Source organism: Garra rufa, chromosome 25 (assembly GCF_049309525.1).
Source record: "Garra rufa chromosome 25, GarRuf1.0, whole genome shotgun sequence".
Lineage (NCBI taxonomy): Eukaryota > Metazoa > Chordata > Actinopteri > Cypriniformes > Cyprinidae > Garra > Garra rufa.
In genome coordinates, this window is record NC_133385.1 from 27660640 (window position 1) to 27681070 (window position 20431).

The following is a 20431-nucleotide window of genomic DNA, read 5'->3' on the forward strand; positions in this document are numbered from 1 at the left end:
TACACACAAAAAAATCTAAAAGTATAAATAATATAAAAAGACAAATATATAAAAATATAAAATATTTGTAAATATTAAACATATATATTTTAGAATATTTATTTAATAGTTTTTAATAGTTTTAATATATATATATTTTTCTATTAATAATTATCTATATATATCTATTCATATTTAATAGAATATTCACACACACAAAAATTATATCAGAATAATATTCAAACAAACAAATAAATATATACACATATATTTGTATTTGTTTATATATATATATATATATATATATATATATATATATATATATATATATATATATATATATATATACACACACACACACACACACATATTTTTATTTGTTTATATATATATATACAGACATATATTTTTATTTGTTTATATATATACACACATATATTTTTATTTGTTTATATATATATATATATATATATATACACACACATATATTTTTATTTGTTTATATATATATATATATATATACACACACACACACACACACACACAAATTTTAAATATTTCTAAATATTAATATATATATATATATATATAAATATTTAGAAATATTTAAAATTTGAGTAATACATAAATATATTTGTGTATATTTTTTATATTGTTTCTCTTTTCTGTTATATTCAATATTATATATTTTTTAAATAAATTATTCAATACTATATTATAGTATAAAATATATAAATTATTTACAATTATATATATATATACACACACACACACACACACACACACACACACACACATATATACACATATATACACACACACATATATACACATATATACACACACACATATATACACATATATACACACACACATATATACACATATATACACACACACATATATACACATATATACACACACACACATATATACACATATATACACACACACATATATACACATATATACACACACACATATATACACATATATACACACACACATATATACACATATATACACACACACTTACACATTTTTATATTCTAGAAAACTAAATACTATAAAAAAAATCACAAATACAACAAATACAATATAAATAATATACCAAGATATTAAAATATTAGTAAAATTTTAAAATATTTTATTATATTTATTTAATAATTTAACACTACTTTTTAATGCCATTTAATGTATCTGCACACAATATAAGTCTGGCCTTAAATCAGCTTGTCCCACATGAGCACTTGTGTGCCAACCACTAGGCCGAGACTCAGACGAGCTGTGAGATATTTCAGCTGGAATAACTGAACATTCAGCTGTGTTTCTAGATCTGGCGTCAAAGGTTGAGGATAAATAAAACTCCTATGTGTCAAACACAAGGGGCCTAGAGCCACGATAGATCACATTAAACCAGAACGGATGACAACCAATAAAGGATAAAATAGAGTCCAAGAGGCAATCCAAGTGTCCCGCAGCCGCACCGATCCATCGCTGTTGATAATCGCTGTATTTTCAATTTAACTCCCAGTCTTTTAAATAGCGAAATATGACTAAATACGAGGCTCTGGACCCGCTTCCGCTGAAAAACTACGCCGTGACCTCTGCACGGTTCAGCCAACCATCTTAGTTTTAATTAAAAATCTTTCATAACGGCAAGAATTATGGAAGTGCCGACTGGAAAATAGTTGGCGGTTGCGTGAATGAAATACTGCGCGCCAAAATGAGCAAAGACATAAATAAAAAGCACAGGGGCGTCCATGGCAAGACTATCCAAACAAATCCCACAGCCAGGTTTTCTTAAGATGTGAACGAATTACTAAAATTGCACATTTTGACAGATATTACTTAGTAACTTCTATAGATGAAGGAATAGAAGCAACTTTTCCAATAAGAGCCAAGGACACAATAATGAACTCAACCACAAATTTACAATTTACAGACACCATGAAGTTTCCGATCTGGCTAATTTCACAGATTATAGTGACTGTGTCGTATAAATCACAGATACATGGCGGATTTACGTAAACCAAATGAAAGTTGTTTAAAAACTAGTTCCACGTGAACGGTTAATTCAATTAAATACATCAAGCTCCACAGGCCTCATTAAGTCCGTCGCACCTGACGTGTGTCGCGCGGTTGCGGCACGAATGTGTGTTTATCACACTGTCAGGCAGAGAAAAAGGTGGCCGCAGCCATAGCTAATGATTTAGAGGTAGCAGTGGGGGTTTTAAATATTACTCGCTGAAAAAAAGGTTCGAATGAAGGAGGTCCAGGGGCCAAAGGTGCGACATATAGCACCAACAGTTGTCAGCCGTACAAAGCAGCCTAGTGTGAAAGCCAATCTCATATTGCGGTGAGAGATCCCGCATTTAACGAGCGGCGTTCAGAGGAAAGGCACTCTGTCAAGCCCAGAGACAAGGCAGGGTGATCTCACCCCGCGCCTTATACACAAACACTATTAGCGTTGATTCGGTTGTAGCCTTTTACGGTCTTACAAACTGGGGACAATATAGGAAAGTTGGTGTTGATCCTCTCAACCCGTATGGGTATGAAAAATGAGGTGCAAAATCATAAAATGAAATGTATGCCATAAAAATGAACTTGAGTGGAGTGTGTGTGTGTGTGTGTGTGTGTGTGTGTGTGTACTGTTTGTGTGAGAAACATGGGCAAGAGTGAAATTATTTACATGAGGTACCTACAAATATTCAAGAAGTGTTTTAAGTTTTCAATAAAAGTATGAATAACAGATGTAATAAATTAGGTTTGTGTATAAAATCAGAATGAAACATTATTTTGTTTGTTTGTTTGTATGCATGTAATTGTATGTATCATCTATAATAATAAAAAAAACTGACATTTTGTGAAAAAAAGGCAAAAATATGCTCATCTACAATAAAATCAAACAATTTTATAATAATTGTATGTATAATTTAAAATAATTTTTTTAAATACTTAAAAACACAAATAATGGAAAATCTATAACAAAAAAAAATCAAACAAATTAATAACAGTTGTAAGTTACGTAAACTTAAGTTAAATTAGTTAAGTAAACAACAACAACGTCAACAATTCAAACAATTTTATCATTTATAATAATTTATTATTTATTTTTAATTAAAAGAATACTTCAATTAAAAATAATAAGAAAAATCTGCAATAAAATATGTATAATAATTGCATTTAAAAAATGTATTATACTTATCAAAACATTTAATGTATCATTTAAAATAATAATAAAAAAAAATACTGACCTTTTGGAAAAAATAAAAATAATGAAAAGATCTACAATAAAATCAATTAGTTTCATAATTGTATGTATAATTTATAATACTTAATTTTTCATTACAAATACTTTACAAATAAAAATAGTGAAAAATCTACAATAAAATCAAATTATTTTATAATATTTTTTTATTTTTTTATTTTACTTTTACTTATTTTATTTAAAAATTGTATCATTTATAAAAGAAAAATAATACTGACATTTTGGGGGGAAACAACAACAACAACGTCAAAAAATTCAAACAATTTTATAATAATTGTGTGTATAATTTATGATAATTTATTATTTTTCATTAAAAAATACTTCAATTAAAAATAATAAAAAAATCTGCAATTTTTTTTAAATAATATTTGTATATATAATTCTTAATTTATTTTTTAAATACTTAAATAAAAATAATGAAAAATCTATAATTAAAATCAAACAAATTAATAATTATTGTATGCATAATTTATATACTGTATTTATATACTGTATATATATATATATATATATATATATATATATATATATACACACATATACATACACATACATACATACATATATATATACACACACACTTTTTATACTTTTCAAAACATTTTACGTATCATTTATAGTAATAAAAAAATACTACTACAAATAAAATCAAAGTTTCATAATTGTATGTATAATTCATAATACTTCATTTTTCATTAAAAATACTTAAAACAATAAAAATAGTGAAAAATCTACAATAAAATCAAACTATTGTATAATAATTATGTGAATACTTCATGTATAATAATTATTTTTTATTTTTTATTTTAAAAATACTTTTAAAAATTTTATAATTTATAAAAGATAAAAATACTGACATTTTGGGGGAAAACAACAACAAAGTCAAAAAATTCTAACAATTTTATAATAATTGTGTGTATAATTTATTATTTTTCATTAAAAGAATATTTCAATTAAAAATAAAAGAATCTGCAATAAAAATCAAACAATTTTATAATATTTGTATGTATAATTTAGAATAATTTATTTTTTAAATACTTAACAAATATTAAAAATCTATAATAAAAATCAAACAAATTTATAATAATGGTATGTATAAGTTATAATAATTGTACGTATAATTTATAATATATATTCTTTTATTTAAATATTTTTTTATGTATCATTTATAATAATAATAAAAAAAATACTGACCTTTTGGAAAAAAATCTACAAAAACAACAGTTTCATAATTGTATGTATAATTTATAATACTTTATTTTTCATTAAAAATACTTTAAAAATAAAAATTTATAATATAATATAATATAATTTATGTATATATTTTTTTATTAAAAAAAAAAACGTAAAAAAAAAAAAAAACATATTCAATCCAGAATATATAAATTGAATTTATCTGTGACATTATAGAAATTATGTGCAATAAAATTCGTAATAAATAAATAGAAAAATTTTAGTTTTAATTTCTCAAGTTAAATATGAAAAAGTATTAAATATATTAAATAATTTGTATTTTAAAAATGTTTCGATTTTTATCTAATTCAATTCAGCCTTTTATATATACATTTAAAATCTTATTTTATTTTCATTAACTACAATAAGTCACTTTCATACTTAAAAGTACATCATCTTCTTCTTTCTCTCTCGGCTTACTCCCTTTTAATCAGGGGTCGGCACAATGGAGTGATCCGCACAGTCGATTTGGCACGTTTTACTTAAAAGTACATCTAATTTATACATTTAATGTACATTTCTATCAAAACTCTCCATTTTCACAGACTCCTTTGGGAGACCTTAGTTTCTTCTGTTTTGTTTTTTTTTTTTTAGTGGGGGAAACTCACCACCTCCTCGTCGGACAGCTCCCGCCCTTGAATACTGCTGCTGTCCCGCACTGCCTGCTGGTGCCTCTTCCCCTTAATGTGACTGAACAGGTGGACCTCAGAGGTGATCTGCAACACAAACACAGAGGTCGGAGATCATGTGAGGCGATTCGCCAAATATAAAGCCTGAAAAATACCAATCCACCGCACAATGCGTTTCGGCATCATTCACGGCCTGACAGTTCTCAGGTATCAAGACATATGTTCCAACTCTTTAAAGCTAAATATGATCCCTTGATCCTGACAGACATCTGCAGAGCTGACAGACACCTCTCATAAGAGCCAGAAAATCAGAAAACACTGGTGAATAACTGATAACTAAAATGACCAAAGAGCTTTGACAGCTCACTTCTGAATGTATTGGCGCCCCAAGCACTGTTTTTCATCAGCTCAAATATCACCTCTTGAGTTTGTAGGGCAGCTCACCTGTCCTGAAAACTCAAGAGGTCATGTGAAAGCATATGAGACTCCATTTCTATTGAACATCTCTATTACTCATGTAACGGTTCTGTTCATCATAAGAAACTCAGCTGGTATAACTTTTTTTTAGGGTGAACCCTAACCCTTACCGATAAGGTTGTGGGATTCAAACCCTATAAGATCTGATTTTGAACTGTCACCACCATCAAAATACCTACTTTTGTGTTCCAGACATGACAGTCATACAGATTACATAAGGATGAGTAAATGACCACAGAATACTAATTTTTAGGTGAACTTTTCCAATAACCAATAGGGTTATTGGACTTAAACTCACAACCATCAAAACATCTACTTTTGTGTTCCACACATGAAAGTCATACAGGTTTCAAACTACATGAGGATGAATAAATGATGACCATTGTTACTTTTTAGGTGAACTTTTACAATAACCAATAAGGTTGTAGGGTTCAAACCCCATAAGGGTTGATTTTGAACTCACAACCATCAAAACATCTACTTTTGTGTTCCACACATGAAAGTCATACAGGTTTCAAACTACATGAGGATGAATAAATGATGACCATTGTTACTTTTTAGGTGAACTTTTACAATAACCAATAAGGTTGTAGGGTTCAAACCCCATAAGGGTTGATTTTGAACTTACAACCATCAAAACATCTACTTTTGTGTTCCACACTTGAAAGTCGTATAGATTACATGAGGATGAGTAAATGATCTTTTTTTTTTTGGGAGAACTTTGCCAATAACTGATAAGGTTGTGGGGTTCAAACCCTATAAGGGCTGATCTTGAACTCTCACCACCATCAAAACACCTTCTTTTGAGTTCCACACATGAAAGTCATACAGGTTTTAAACTACATGAGGATGAGTAAATGATGACCATTTTTACTTTTTGGGTGAACTTTTACAATAACCAATAAGGTTTTAGGGTTAAAACCCCATAAGGGTTGATTTTTGAACTCACAACCATCAAAACATCTACTTTTGTGTTCCACACATGAAAGTCATATAGATTACATAAGGATGAGAAAATGGTCATAAAATATTAACTTTGGGGTGAACTTTTCCAATAACCGATAGGGTTGTGGGGTTCAAACCCTATAAGGGCTGATTTTGAGCTCTCACCCATCAAAACATCTACTTTTGTGTTCCACACATGAATGTCATACAGGTTTTAAACTACATGAGGATGAGTAAATGATGACCATTTTTTACTTTTTGGGTGAATTTTTCCAATAACTGATAAGGTTGTGGGGTTCAAACCCTATAAGGGCTGATCTTAAGCTCTCACCACCATCAAAACACCTTCTTTTGAGTTCCACACATTAAAGTCATACAGATTACATGAGGAATAATAAATCATGAAAAATGTTTATTTTTGGATGAACTTTTTCAATAACCGATGAGGTTGTGGGTTCAAAGTAAGGGCTGATCTTGAACTCTCACCACCATTAAAACACCTACTTTTGTGTTCCACACATTAAAGTCATACAGGTTTTAAACTACATGAGGATGAGTAAATGATGACCATTTTTACTTTTTAGGTGAACTTTTACAATAACCAATAAGGTTGTAGGGTTCAAACCCATAAGGGTTGATTTTGAACTTACAACCATCAAAACATCTACTTTTGTGTTCCACACTTGAAAGTCGTATAGATTACACGAGGATGAGTAAATGACCATTTTTGGGGGGGGGGGGGAGAACTTTGCCAATAACTGATAAGCTTGTGGGGTTCAAACCCTATAAGGGCTGATCTTGAACTCTCACCACCATCAAAACACCTTCTTTTGAGTTCCACACATGAAAGTCATACAGGTTTTAAACTACACGAGGATGAGTAATTGATGACCATTTTTACTTTTTGGGTGAACTTTTACAATAACCAATAAGGTTTTAGGGTTAAAACCCCATAAGGGTTGATTTTTGAACTCACAACCATCAAAACATCTACTTTTGTGTTCCACACATGAAAGTCATATAGATTACATAAGGATGAGTAAATGGTCATAAAATATTAACTTTGGGGTGAACTTTTCCAATAACCGATAGGGTTGTGGGGTTCAAACCCTATAAGGGCTGATTTTGAACTCTCACCCCTCAAAACATCTACTTTCGTGTTCCAGACATGAATGTCATACAGGTTTTAAACTACATGAGGATGAGTAAATGATGACCATTTTTTACTTTTTGGGTGAATTTTTCCAATAACTGATAAGGTTGTGGGGTTCAAACCCTATAAGGGCTGATCTTAAGCTCTCACCACCATCAAAACACCTTCCTTTGAGTTCCACACATTAAAGTCATACAGATTACATGAGGAATAATAAATCATGAAAAATGTTTATTTTTGGATGAACTTTTTCAATAACCGATAAGGTTGTGGGTTCAAACCGCTTAAGGGCTGATCTTGAACTCTGACCACCATTAAAACACCTACTTTTGTGTTCCACACATTAAAGTCATACAGGGTTTAAACCACATGAGGATGAATAAATGATGACCATTTTTACTATTTGGGTGAACTTTTACAATAACCAATAAAGTTGTGGGGTTCAAACCCCATAAGGGTTGATCTTGAACTCACAACCATCAAAACATTTACTTTTGTGTTTCACACATGAAAGTAATAGAGATTACATAAGGATGAGTAAATGATCATAAAATATTAACTTTGGGGTGAACTTTTTCAATAACCGATAAGGTTGTGGGTTCAAACCACTTAGGGGCTGATCTTAAATTCTCACCACCATCTACTTTTGTGTTCCACACATGAAAGTCGTATAGATTACATGAGGATGAGTAAATGATGACCATTTTTTATTTTTTGGGGGAGAACTTTGCCAATAACTGATAAGGTTGTGGGGTTCAAACCCTATAAGGGCTGATCTTGAACTCTCACCACCATCAAAACACCTTCTTTTGAGTTCCACACATTAAAGTCATACAGATTACATGAGGAATAATAAATCATGAAAAATGTTTATTTTTGGATGAACTTTTTCAATAACCGATAAGGTTGTGGGTTCAAACCGCTTAAGGGCTGATCTCGAACTCTCACCACCATTAAAACACCTACTTTTGTGTTCCACACATTAAAGTCATATAGATTACATAAGGATGAGTAAATGATGACAGAATTATTATTTTTGGGTGAAATTTTTTGATAAACGATAAGGTTGTGGGGTTAAAACCCATAAGGGCTGATCCTGAACTCTCACCACCATCAAAACATCTGCTTTTGTGTTTCACACATGAAAGTGAAAATGACAGAATTTTTTTTTTTTCGGGTAAACTTTTCCAATAACTGATAAGGTTGTGAGGTTTTAAACTACATGAGGATAAGTAAATGATGACAGAATTTTAAGGTGAACTTTTCCAATAACCAATAAAGTTGTAAGGTTTAAAACCCAGAAAAGGTGATCACTATTGTACATTGACTCAAGACAGTTAAAGTAATAGTGCTCCCAAAAATAACTTACTATATACCATGATGGAATGACATTATGGTGAGTAAATTATGACAATTTTCATTTTTTGGGAACTTTGGGAAAAGTATTGTATGAACTATCCACAACTGTGCCCTTGATCAAAATAGCTTGAAAAAAAAAAACTGTTCTTTTAACTCCACAAATGACGAAGGTAGTGTGAAATTAATTTATATAACCTGCTTAAAAAAGATTTTAATCTTTCTTTGTTCAGGACTGGAATAACAAAAGGGTGATTTAAAATCTTGGGTGAAGTTTTCCAGTAACCAAAAGGTTGTGGGTTTGAAACTCAAAAAAGGTGATGCAACTATCATGACTTTGATCAAAAGAACTTAAAAAAAGTCCATATTGTCCAAAGAAAGTCAATGGGACCCAAACTTTTCAAACAGCAAAAAGGAAAGGTAAAATTAATCTATACGACCTGATGGATAACATTTTTTTAAATAATCTTTTTTTGTATTCCATAGAAGAAGGTCAGTCACACAGATTTGAAACAACTTGAGGGAAAATAATAATACCTAATATATAAGTATATAAATAAATACATGTATGAGTTAAAGTTTCTTATAATAAAAGGTTCAAACACCAGAAAGGTGATTCATAAACTATCATTACTGTGCCCTTACCAACACTGATGAAGGAACAGTCCATCCCTAAATCATCTACTTACTTTATTTAAAAACCTTTTCGACCATCCTTTGTGAAAGAAAAAAAAAGATATTCTGAAGAATGTTTTAGCTTGTTTTGTATACTATGAAAGTCAATAGAGGCCGATGTGCCAAAAAGGACAAAAAGGAAATGTGAAAACTCGATGCAACTTGAATTTTTCAATCTTGTTTGTGTTATACAGAAAAATGCAAGTAAGACAGGTTTGAAACAACATAAGGCTGCGTAAATTATGACTATTTTTAATTTTGGTTGAACTAACCCTTACTCCAAGAGGACTGTACCTAAAGTGACCCAAGTGAAAAATCTGCAGTAGAATTAAACACAAAAGTAGTAAAGTTTTTTCCAATATCAGGTGAGGACAACAGTATCTAGATGCCTGTGTTGTTTGTCTCCTTTGAGTCCTGGAGTCGAGCCCACACAGGACAGTCTGTGTATAATGTCATTAACTAGAGTGCTTCCCGCTGACCTAAAGATGATCTCTGGTGTCAGAGCCTGGCCAAGGTCATCTGACATTTTTAACAAGATTTCATTCTCCCCAGCGCTTAATCTGATGTCAGTTTGAAGCTCCAAGGTGTCTGGCCCCAGTTGCAGTAAAAGCAGGGCGCGTCAGAGATAAATGCGGCCACTCAAAGATTTGTTGCCTGTCGCTTGAAAAGCATAATCACGCCCAGCTATTAATCTCCGCCCAGAGTTCATGTTTAATTAATGCAGTTAAATTCTCATTTGCATGCATTCTCTATGAAACTCCTCTGAATCACCTTGTAGTCTGTGATTTTATGTACTCTGCCTGGCAAAGCAACAAAGACGGATTGTGCAGGATGCACATGTCTGGAGCGGCTCAAATGTTCGTAATCTTGGACTGGGACAGTATTCCTTGTTGCCAACAACCAACACCATCAACCCTAAAAATCTTATAATGTAGTACCTACCACAACGTTACAGAGTGAGCATTGCTTCTTCCGTTCATAAGGTGTGAGTTTGGGTGCGTAGTCAGTGTTGGCGTGTCTTCCGCTGCTCAGCTCCGCTGCCTTTTCTTTCCTCTGCTCCATCTGCTCCATGTGTCTGCGGCTACTCTCGTCATGCTGAAAATTTTGACAGCCAATTTTGATTTCTTGGTTTACTTTTAGTCTAGTTTTAATCAAGTAAATCTACTGTCTAAAATCTAACAGATTTTGTTAAATTGTAATGCATTAAGTGAGCATTTCTCTAAAATTTCCAAACTGTACATAATCCTGGAGAAAACATATATTAATCTAATAATATGAATGGTGTTTGGAGGTTTGAACAAGCAATACAACACGCAATACAATTTGTATTCACTGATGAAAAGGTCATTAGATGTTCATCATAGCTTGTCAATAAAACAGTTTCCTTTTTTTTTTTTAGGTATCTTCTTCTTTTCGTCATTGAAAGACAAAATTAAAGTGATAGTTCATCCAAAAATTAATAATACCCCATCATTTACTCACCCTCAAGCCATCCTAGGTGTATAATCCTTACAATCGGAGTTATATAAAAAAATAAAATAAAATCCTGTCACTTTCAAGCTTTATAATGCTCCAGAAGGTTAATAAAGGCCTTCTAAAGCGAATCGATGCATTTGTGTAAGAAAAATATCCATATTTATTCCATATCCATATATATATATATATATACACACTGGAACACTACTCTCTCATAAACATGTGTACGACTGTTAGCGGAAGCTAGAGATTAGGGTTTATAATGTTTTAAATATGGATATTTTTCTTATACAAACGGATGCACTTTATTTAAATTCAAAATCTTTACACCCAAACACTGCCATTATAAAGCTTGGAAGAGCCAGGACATTTTTTAATATAACTCAGATTGTATTCGTCTGAAAGAAGAAAGTCATATGCATCAAAGACGGCTTGAGGATGAGTAAATCATGAGGTAATTTTCATTTTTGGATGAACTATCCCTTTAAAACTGTATAGTAGCAGTTTTGTCCAAGGAACAGGATATTTGAAAAAGGAGACAAGACATTAAATATAGTGTCAGAAATTCGATTACTTATGATCGTTTACCTTCATCTGGATTTTCTTCTGTAGTTCCTCCATGGCTTCCTGCTGAGCCGCACTGAGAGCAGCCAAACGCTCCTCACGGTCCCTATGGTGTGTACAACAAAGAAAAAAGAAACATTCAGATAGGACAGACCAAAAGACACCACATCTAACCCATATTGATCTCAAAGTATTCAATCTATAAAAGGTTTATGTGACTTTTTAGATTGTTATCAAAAAGCCCAAGAATTCCAAGTTTTAAGGCTAATTTTATGTCTTATTTAGTTCCTGTTGTAGTGTATAATGTGGTTCCAATGCAAGAAACAACAGACTACCATTCAAGTTTGGGATCAGTAATATTTCAGCGATCAAAAGTACAAAATTGCTCATAACTCCTTAAACGTTCGTCGCAGACTCAAGTGTCTTATGTCGTTGGAATCCTTGGCTCACGCCGGACACACTTTTGCGAACTAGTCCTAGGTTTTTCGCCCGATCGGAACCAAACCAGTGCAGGTAGATAATCTGGAGAGTGAACATCAATAATTATCAAAAGAAAGTTTAACTTTCGACTCTCCGTTGCAAAGGAACGCCAAAATGTTTGAAAGAGCCAGAGCCGCCTTTACTAAAATGGACGATCAGAACTAAACTCGGTGTGCCTGTTTGACTCACGGCCCTAGAGGTCTGTGAGAAATTTGAAAGAAACTGGCCACTGGGGGGGACATACAGTCGTGGCCAAAAGTTTTGAGAATTACATAAATATTGTAAATTGGAAAAGTTGCTGCTGAAGTTTTTATAATAGCAATTTGCATATACTCCAGAATGTTATGAAGAGTGATCAGATTAATTGCATAGTCCTTCTTTGCCATTAACTTAATCCCGAAAAAAACTTTCCACTGCATTGTTAAGGAGGCTTCAGGGCGTCCAAGAAAGTCCAGCAAGCGCCATGATAGTCTCCTAAAGAGGATTCAGCTGCGGGATCGGAGTGCCACCAGTGCAGAGCTTGCTCAGGAATGGCAGCAGGCAGGTGTGACCGCATCTGCACGCACAGTGAGGCCAAGACGTTTGGAAGATGGCCTGGTGTCAAGAAGGGCAGCAAAGAAGCCACTTCTCTCCAAAAAAACCATCAGGGACAGATTGATCTTCTGCAAAAAGTATGGCGAATGGACTGCTGAGGACTGGGACAATGTCATATTCTCCGATGAAGCCTCTTTCCGATTGTTTGGAGCATCTGGAAAAAGGCTTGTCCGGAGAAGAAAAGGTGAGCGCTACCATCAGTCCTGTGTCATGCCAACAGTAAAGCATCCTGAGACCATTCATGTGTGGAGTTGCTTCTCATCCAAGGGAGTGGGCTCACTCACAATTTTGCCCAAAAACACAGCCATGAATAAAGAATGGTACCAAAACACCCTCCAACAGCAACTTCTTCCAACAATCCAACAACAGTTTGGTGAAGAACAATGCATTTTCCAGCACGATGGAGCACCGTGCCATAAGGCAAAAGTGATAACTAAGTGGCTCGGGGACCAAAACGTTGAAATTTTGGGTCCATGGCCTGGAAACTCCCCAGATCTTAATCCCATTGAGAACTTGTGGTCAATCCTCAAGAGGCGGGTGGACAAGCAAAAACCCACTAATTCTGACAAACTCCAAGAAGTGATTATGAAAGAATGGGTTGCTATCAGTCAGGATTTGGCCCAGAAGTTGATTGAGAGCATGCCCAGTCGAATTGCAGAGGTCCTGAAAAAGAAGGGCCAACACTGCAAATACTGACTCTTGTCTCTTTGCATAAATGTCAAGTAATTGTCGATAAAAGCCTTTGAAACGTATGAAGTGCTTGTAATTATATTTCAGTACATCACAGAAACAACTGAAACAAAGATCTAAAAGCAGTTTAGCAGCAAACTTTGTGAAAACTAATATTTGTGTCATTCTCAAAACTTTTGGCCATGACTGTACACACATTATTCATGTCATTTAATAGACCTCCTCATTCCGAACAACCACTGCTGTCAATTAAACCATTTGTTAAATGACTGAGAAAATGTAAAAAACCTACTTTTCTAGGTTTTACGCTCAACGCTGGAAAAAAACACTGCAGTGCAATTCTCTGGACTCTCTAGGTCAATAAATATCAAAAACCAAAATTAAATTTACCCTTTGGCTATGATGGGGTTGTTTAGAAAAGAGGCCTGTCCAAATATAGCCAAAAGCCTATAAATCCTAGATGAAAACTCAAAACTTCACGAAACCAGTCAGTCTTTGACGCATATTCACAAGAGTACCACAATGCATGTGTTGTGATACTAGGGCTGCTCAATTTTGGCAAAAATTATAATCACGATTATTTTGGTCAATATTGTAATCACGATTATTTAACACTATTATGACTGGGTCCCAAAACTTTATATTAGTGATTAATTTAAAGATTAAAAAAAATTACTTAAAAAAAAAACTGAATACTTTTATGCAAGTCTAAAGTAGTCTAACAATACTACAGAAATTTAATGTAATTATATGAATGTAAAATAAAACAGTGTCTTCACCGTAATAATTAAACATCCTTTGTTTCTTAGTAAAACTACAAAAGTCCTTCATTCAAGAGCAGTGGGTGATTGTTCTCTTTGTATTTTTACGTTTTATTAATATTGAGTACAGAGACGGCAGAAGGAATATTATTTGTTGCCCCTTTAAGAGCCACACGGATGCAATATACTGTTACACACATTTTCATTCTCAACTGTTTATTATCATTTAAGACATAACTGACAAGGGTTTACATGAATAATCACCAAGCGCCTCATTTTGAAATATTTTTGCGTGTATTTGACCGTTTAGGCGAGCACCTTGAGTTAAAAGATAACTTTACATGTCCGTGTTCTGCTCCGTCTCAGAGCGCATACACAGAACAGCGCAAGCTCTCATTCTCACTTTTAAAAACACAACATCAAAGAAACATTAATAAATTAAGCACGTCCCGTTTTATGAAAGTCACGTTACATGATTTTGCTGATTTGCATGTGAAATTAGGCTTTTATGGAGGAGCGAAAGCGCACCACTGGAAAGGGACGGAATGGGGCGCAATAATCGTTTCATCTCGATTTACTGTATTTTCATGATCGTTTGAAGCCGAAATTGAAATCGAAACTGAATTTCGATTAATTGCACAGCCCTACGTGATGCACTCATGAATGCACATGGCAAGAGAACAAATTAAGATTATATGATGGTTGAACCACTGATGTCAACTGGACTATTTTAATGTTGTCCTTACTACCTTTCTGGGCCTTGAACTTGTCAGTTGTGTTGCCATCTATGCAGGGTCAAAAATATCTTAATTTGTTTTCCAAAGATGAACCAAGGTCTCTATTTCTCCATTTTCATTTTTGAGTGAACTATCCCTTAAATTCTTTAAAAACAACAACTTACTGACTTCATTATTTCAGTTAAGTGTTACCAAAACATTCCCCAAATCAGGCAGTTTCTCAAAGCCTAAATCCCCTTGAGTTCTTTGCACTGGTCCTTTCTGTCCTTGTGTTTAGCTGAATCAGGATTCTGGTCTGTTTGGCAGGACATGACGCTGACCTGGCTCTCTCCCGAGCTGCATCTTCCCTCGCCCTCTCCTTCTCCTGCCGCTGTTGCTCAATTCTGGCCTCTTGTTCGCGTCTCTTCATCAGAAGCTCCTCCACCCGCGCCTGCCGCTCCGCCTCTAAAACCCTCTTACGCTCCTGAAAAAATAAATAACTATATAGTCACACATTTAACACATTAGACAAATAAATAAAAAGATCCGAGCTTTCTACCTGAACGGCTTCATCCCTAGCTTGCTTTTCTTCCTGTCTGCGCTGGCGTTCCTCCTGCAGCTCATTAAGTCGTTGTTCATATTCGTTTAGTTTTGCCAGAACGTCGTGTCTCTTGTTCTGGGCTTCCAAAGTGTTGATGAAAGCAATCTCATTCACCTAAACAAATCGCAAACATAAAAATAGCCTTAGCTACTGAAAAACAATTAGGAGTTTGCACAATAATCACTGATATCAGTTTCAGCCTCATAAGTTGAGAACTTCCGACCTTCGCCTCCTCTTCCTGTGCTTTCTTCACGATGGCCTGGAGTTGAAGCTCTCGCTTGAATTCAGCATGAAGCAGCTTCTCCTCCATCATCCTCCTCCTCTGATCCAACAGCTCCTCTTTCCATTTCCTCACCTCCTTCTCCTGAGAAAGAAACAGACACACAAAAAAGATCACAGTCTGTGGAAGTCAGACTTGTCAGGGGCTTGAATAACACATGTTAGTGGTCCACTTCAAGTGCGGATATATAAATACTCAATATTGTCTTAGATCTCACTCCTCCGACAAGAACGGAGCAGAATAAAAACAAACATTTTCTACAGAGTCACCAGCATCAGATTTATGAGTCTCACCAGGAGTGAATCACCCTGAATGACTAAAATGGCTGTTAAGTGATTCTTTCAACATCTGTGCGAATAGGATTTTCCCCTGTGGCCGAGGCAAAGTGAGCTGTGTCTACAGGTGTTAACGGGAAAAACATACCCTTTCCAAAAGTTTCTGGAGCTTGTGGGTCTTTTCCTCTCGCAGTTTGTCTCGGAGCTGCTGGGCTTTCAGTTGTTTCTCTTCATGTTTCTTCTTGGACTCTGCGATGGTTCTGACAACAAACAGCGAAACCCGAAGTCAATACATTTTATCAAATTACATGACATGCAGATTAATTAATCACAAATCAAAAGTAGATCATTTATTTATTCAAAGACATTACATTATTGTGGCAGATGAAACCATTACAATAGTCATTTACAAAATTCATGGCATGTCAAAATCAAACTGAATGATCTAAATGATTTTTAATATAACACACTAAACTAACAAATTAAATTCACGGCCCTAAGAACGATGTTTTTACATTTGGGATTGTGCTTGCGCACAATGTAATCAACAACAATAAATATTATAAAGCATAGGATCGCAACTTAATGGAAGCCAAATGGAAGCTTAGAAATAAAATAAAAAAATCAACCAGCCACAAAAAAAATAAATAAATACATAGTAATAAGTGACTTTATATCTCACAATGCTGACTTTATTTCTAGCAATCTGAGTTTTAACTTAATATCTCACAATGCAATTTTTTTTTCTTCACAGCAGTATATTTATGGCACTGTTTGGACAATTTTCTTTTTTAAATTGATAGTGTACATCTCAGAATTCAGAGAAAGAAGTCAGGACTGGAAGATGTAAACTCATGGTTCATGAATTAAAGCTTCTGAGTTAACGTCTCAGGATTTTATTTATTTTGTGCATTTTTTTCTAGGAAATTCAGTTTACAGCTTATAATTTAAAAAAAACACTAATCAATATCAAGAAATGTTATGAGGTGTAGGATCACAATTGTATGGAAGCCTATTTCTGTCACAAAATTAAAAATAAATAAATAATGATAATGTGGCTTTATATCTCACAATGCTGACTTTATTTCTAGCAATCTGAGTTTTAACTTAATATCTCACAATTCAGATTTCTTATGATGTTTCAGACTGTAAATTTGTTGCAATACTGACTTTTTTTCTTAGAATTAAAAGTTATTTGTTTAACTTTTATTTATTAAAAGTGACTTTATTTCTCACAATTCCGAGTTAACGTCTTTTTTGCAATTCTGACTTTTTTCTTGAAATTTTAGTTTACAGCTCGTAATAAAAAACACTAATCAACATCAAGAAATGTTATGAGGTGTAGGATCACAATTGTATGGAAGCCTATTTCTGCCACAAAATAAATAAATAACAATAAGTGACTTTATATCTCACAATACTGACTTTTTTCCAAGTTACTTAATTTTTCACAATCTCAGGATTTGATTTAAAACAAAAAGATTGTGAATTTGTTGCAATACTGACCTTTTTTTCTTAGAATTAAAGTTACTTTATTTCTTGCAGTTTCAGGATTAGATTTTTTTTTTTTTTGCAAGTTTGACTTTTTTCTCAGAATTTCAGTTTACATCTCATAATGAAAAAAATCTAATAAACATCAAGAAATATGACGTGTAGGATCACAATTGTATGGAAGCCTATTTCGAACATGAAATAAATAAATATTTCTTTATAATTCCAAGTTCTGAATTTACATGCGAGCTATTTTTTTTCTAGATTTTTTTTTTCTTTGTAGACAATTCATCTCAGGATTTTACTTATTTATTTTTGCAATTCTGACTTTTTTTTTCTTGGAATTTTACAAAAATAAGCAATCAACATCAAAATATATAATGAGGTGTAGGACCACAACCATATGAAAGCCTATTTCTGCCACAAATTTAAATAAATAAATAAATAAATAAATAAAAACCGACTTCATCTCTCACAATGCTGACTTTATTTCCAGCAAGTTTTAAATTAACATATTACAATTCTGACTTCTGAATTTATGGTACATGGAAGCCAAGAGTTTATTTTTTATTTAACTATTTAGAGTTACTTTATTTCTCACATTTGTTAGCTTTTTTTTATTCCAAAACTTTTTTCTCGTAATTTTGAAAAAAAAAAAAAGAATTGCCACAAACTTACAATCAAGAAAAATAAAGTCAGAGCTGTGAGACGTAGGTCGCAAACTTTTTACCGTTTTTTATTCTGTGCCAGAAATTGGATTCCATACAATGTCTATTTTCATTTACATGTTATTGAAAAACTTAAATGTTTCATGTTTGCACCACTAGTGGCACATAACGGATTTGCATGATAGTGCCTTAATGGTTAGTTTGGGGGATAGGTCTACCTGTTTTACTTAACAACAGAAAATGGGATGTGCATTCAAAAAAAAAAAAAAAACACTCTAATTTTGGCGGGTTGCCGGTTTTAGCAGTGCCAAGTGAAGCCGGAAAGTGAAACGTGTCAGTGAATGAAATGTTAGTTTTGCATTTTGCTGTGAAACCAGCAGCAGATAGCCTAGATTTATGCCTTCATTTTGAATAGAAATCTTACACAGTATTACAGTTAGTCAATATAAAAGGGTGATTGTGCATTAACATCTGTCAACCATGCTGATACACAAATGAGTGCTCTGAACTTATTTACACGGCACATTTTTTTTTTATATTTTGGTCACTCATGCGCAACACTTACAGCTGCAATCAAAATTATTCAACCCTGCAGTACTTTCAGATCCATAACAGTTAACTGGCATATTAAAAGAGATGTCAATGTATAATGTAATGTTTTTGAGTTATAAGATTTTTTAATAACACAGCTATGACATAATTATTCAACACTGCAGTTTTTTAGTCACTTTTTTGTATGGTGGGGAACAAAATTGTCTTGAAACACAATTAAGCTTTTAGAAACTCTATTAGAAAACAGAATAAGCTTGAGCTGTTACACATACATACATTAAGCCCATGTATGTGCCGAAGTTGAACAACAGCGCTCTTACAAAAGCTGTAGAAAGTCTAAGGCTATATGAAGATTTCTAAGACATTAAAAGTTCCTAGAGACACAGCTGGCAGCCTTATTCCTTTGTTTAAAAATGTGTTGTACCAGAAAACCTTTGAGGGTTTTAAACAAAAAAGCACAATATCATAAAATGTTTGATCAGAACAACTGTGGAAGAGGAAAGAAATGGGCCATGATTGTAATAGAGAGATGACAGAAGCTTCTAAGCACTTCTAAACAGTTTATTGGTGGTTTTAAAGAATAAAAGATTCTGTACAAAATTTTACATTTGGGGGTTGAATAATTCTGAACATGAGCATTTAGAGCCAATTTGGATTTTATGATGATTCATCAATGTTACATTCTCAGAATCACTCACACAGTCAAGCCTGAAATTATTCATACCCCTGGCAAATTCTGACTTAAAGTTACTTTTATTCAACCAGCATTTTTTTTTTTAATTAGAAATGACACAGACGTCTCCCAGAAGTACAAGAGGCATCATTGTGGAAAAAATTATTACTCATCTTTTATTTACATTTGAACAAAAAGCATGTCCAAAGTTATTCATACCCTTTATTGGCTATTTCAGCAATAAAACACTTCCTATAATTGCTGACCAGCTTTTTGCATGTCTCCAGTGGTATTTTTGCCCATTCATCTTTAGCGATGAGCTCCAGCTCTTTCAGGTTGGAGGGTCTCCTTGCCATCACCCTGATCTTTAGCTCCCTCCACAGATTCTCAATTGGATTTAAGTCAGACTCTGGCTGGGCCACTGCAAAACGTTAATGTTTTTGTCTGCTAACCATTTCTTCACCGCTTTTGCTGTGTGTTTTGGGTCGTTGTCGTGCTGAAATGTCCACTGGTGCCCAAGGCCAAGTTTCTCTGCAGACCGCCTGATGTTGTTGTTGAGAATATTGATGTATTGCTCCTTTTTCACGTTTTCTGTGATTAGGTTCCCTGGTCCACCGGCTGAAAACACCCCCAAAACATTAGGTTCCCACCACCATGTTTGACAGTGGGGATGGTGTTCTTAGGGTTGAAGGCTTCTCCTTTTTTACGCCAAATGAAGGCTACATCATTGGGGCAAAAAAAAACAATTTTTGTTTCATCTGACCATAAAACAGAAGACCAGAAGTCCTCTTTGTCCAGATGAGCATTTGCAAAGGCCAAGTGGGCTTTAGTGTTTCTTAACTGGAGAAGTGGTGTCCTCCTTGGTCTGCGTCTGTGGAACCCAGTGGTGTGC

General features: G+C 33.5%; 1 protein-coding gene across 4 annotated transcripts in view; it reads right to left on the reverse strand.

Moving 5' to 3' along the window:
* scaper (S-phase cyclin A-associated protein in the ER) overlaps window positions 1-20431 on the reverse strand; it is a 194357-nt gene that overhangs the window by 130882 nt on the left and 43044 nt on the right. For all 4 annotated transcript variants that reach the window (XM_073832328.1, XM_073832330.1, XM_073832329.1 and 1 more), the window contains 7 exons: window positions 16304-16415; window positions 15824-15964; window positions 15559-15714; window positions 15341-15483; window positions 11783-11864; window positions 10661-10813; window positions 5092-5199 (listed from right to left, as the gene is read on the reverse strand). In XM_073832328.1, coding sequence (XP_073688429.1) covers window positions 5092-5199; window positions 10661-10813; window positions 11783-11864; window positions 15341-15483; window positions 15559-15714; window positions 15824-15964; window positions 16304-16415 — 895 coding nt within the window. The remainder of the gene's footprint in view (window positions 1-5091; window positions 5200-10660; window positions 10814-11782; window positions 11865-15340; window positions 15484-15558; window positions 15715-15823; window positions 15965-16303; window positions 16416-20431) is intronic.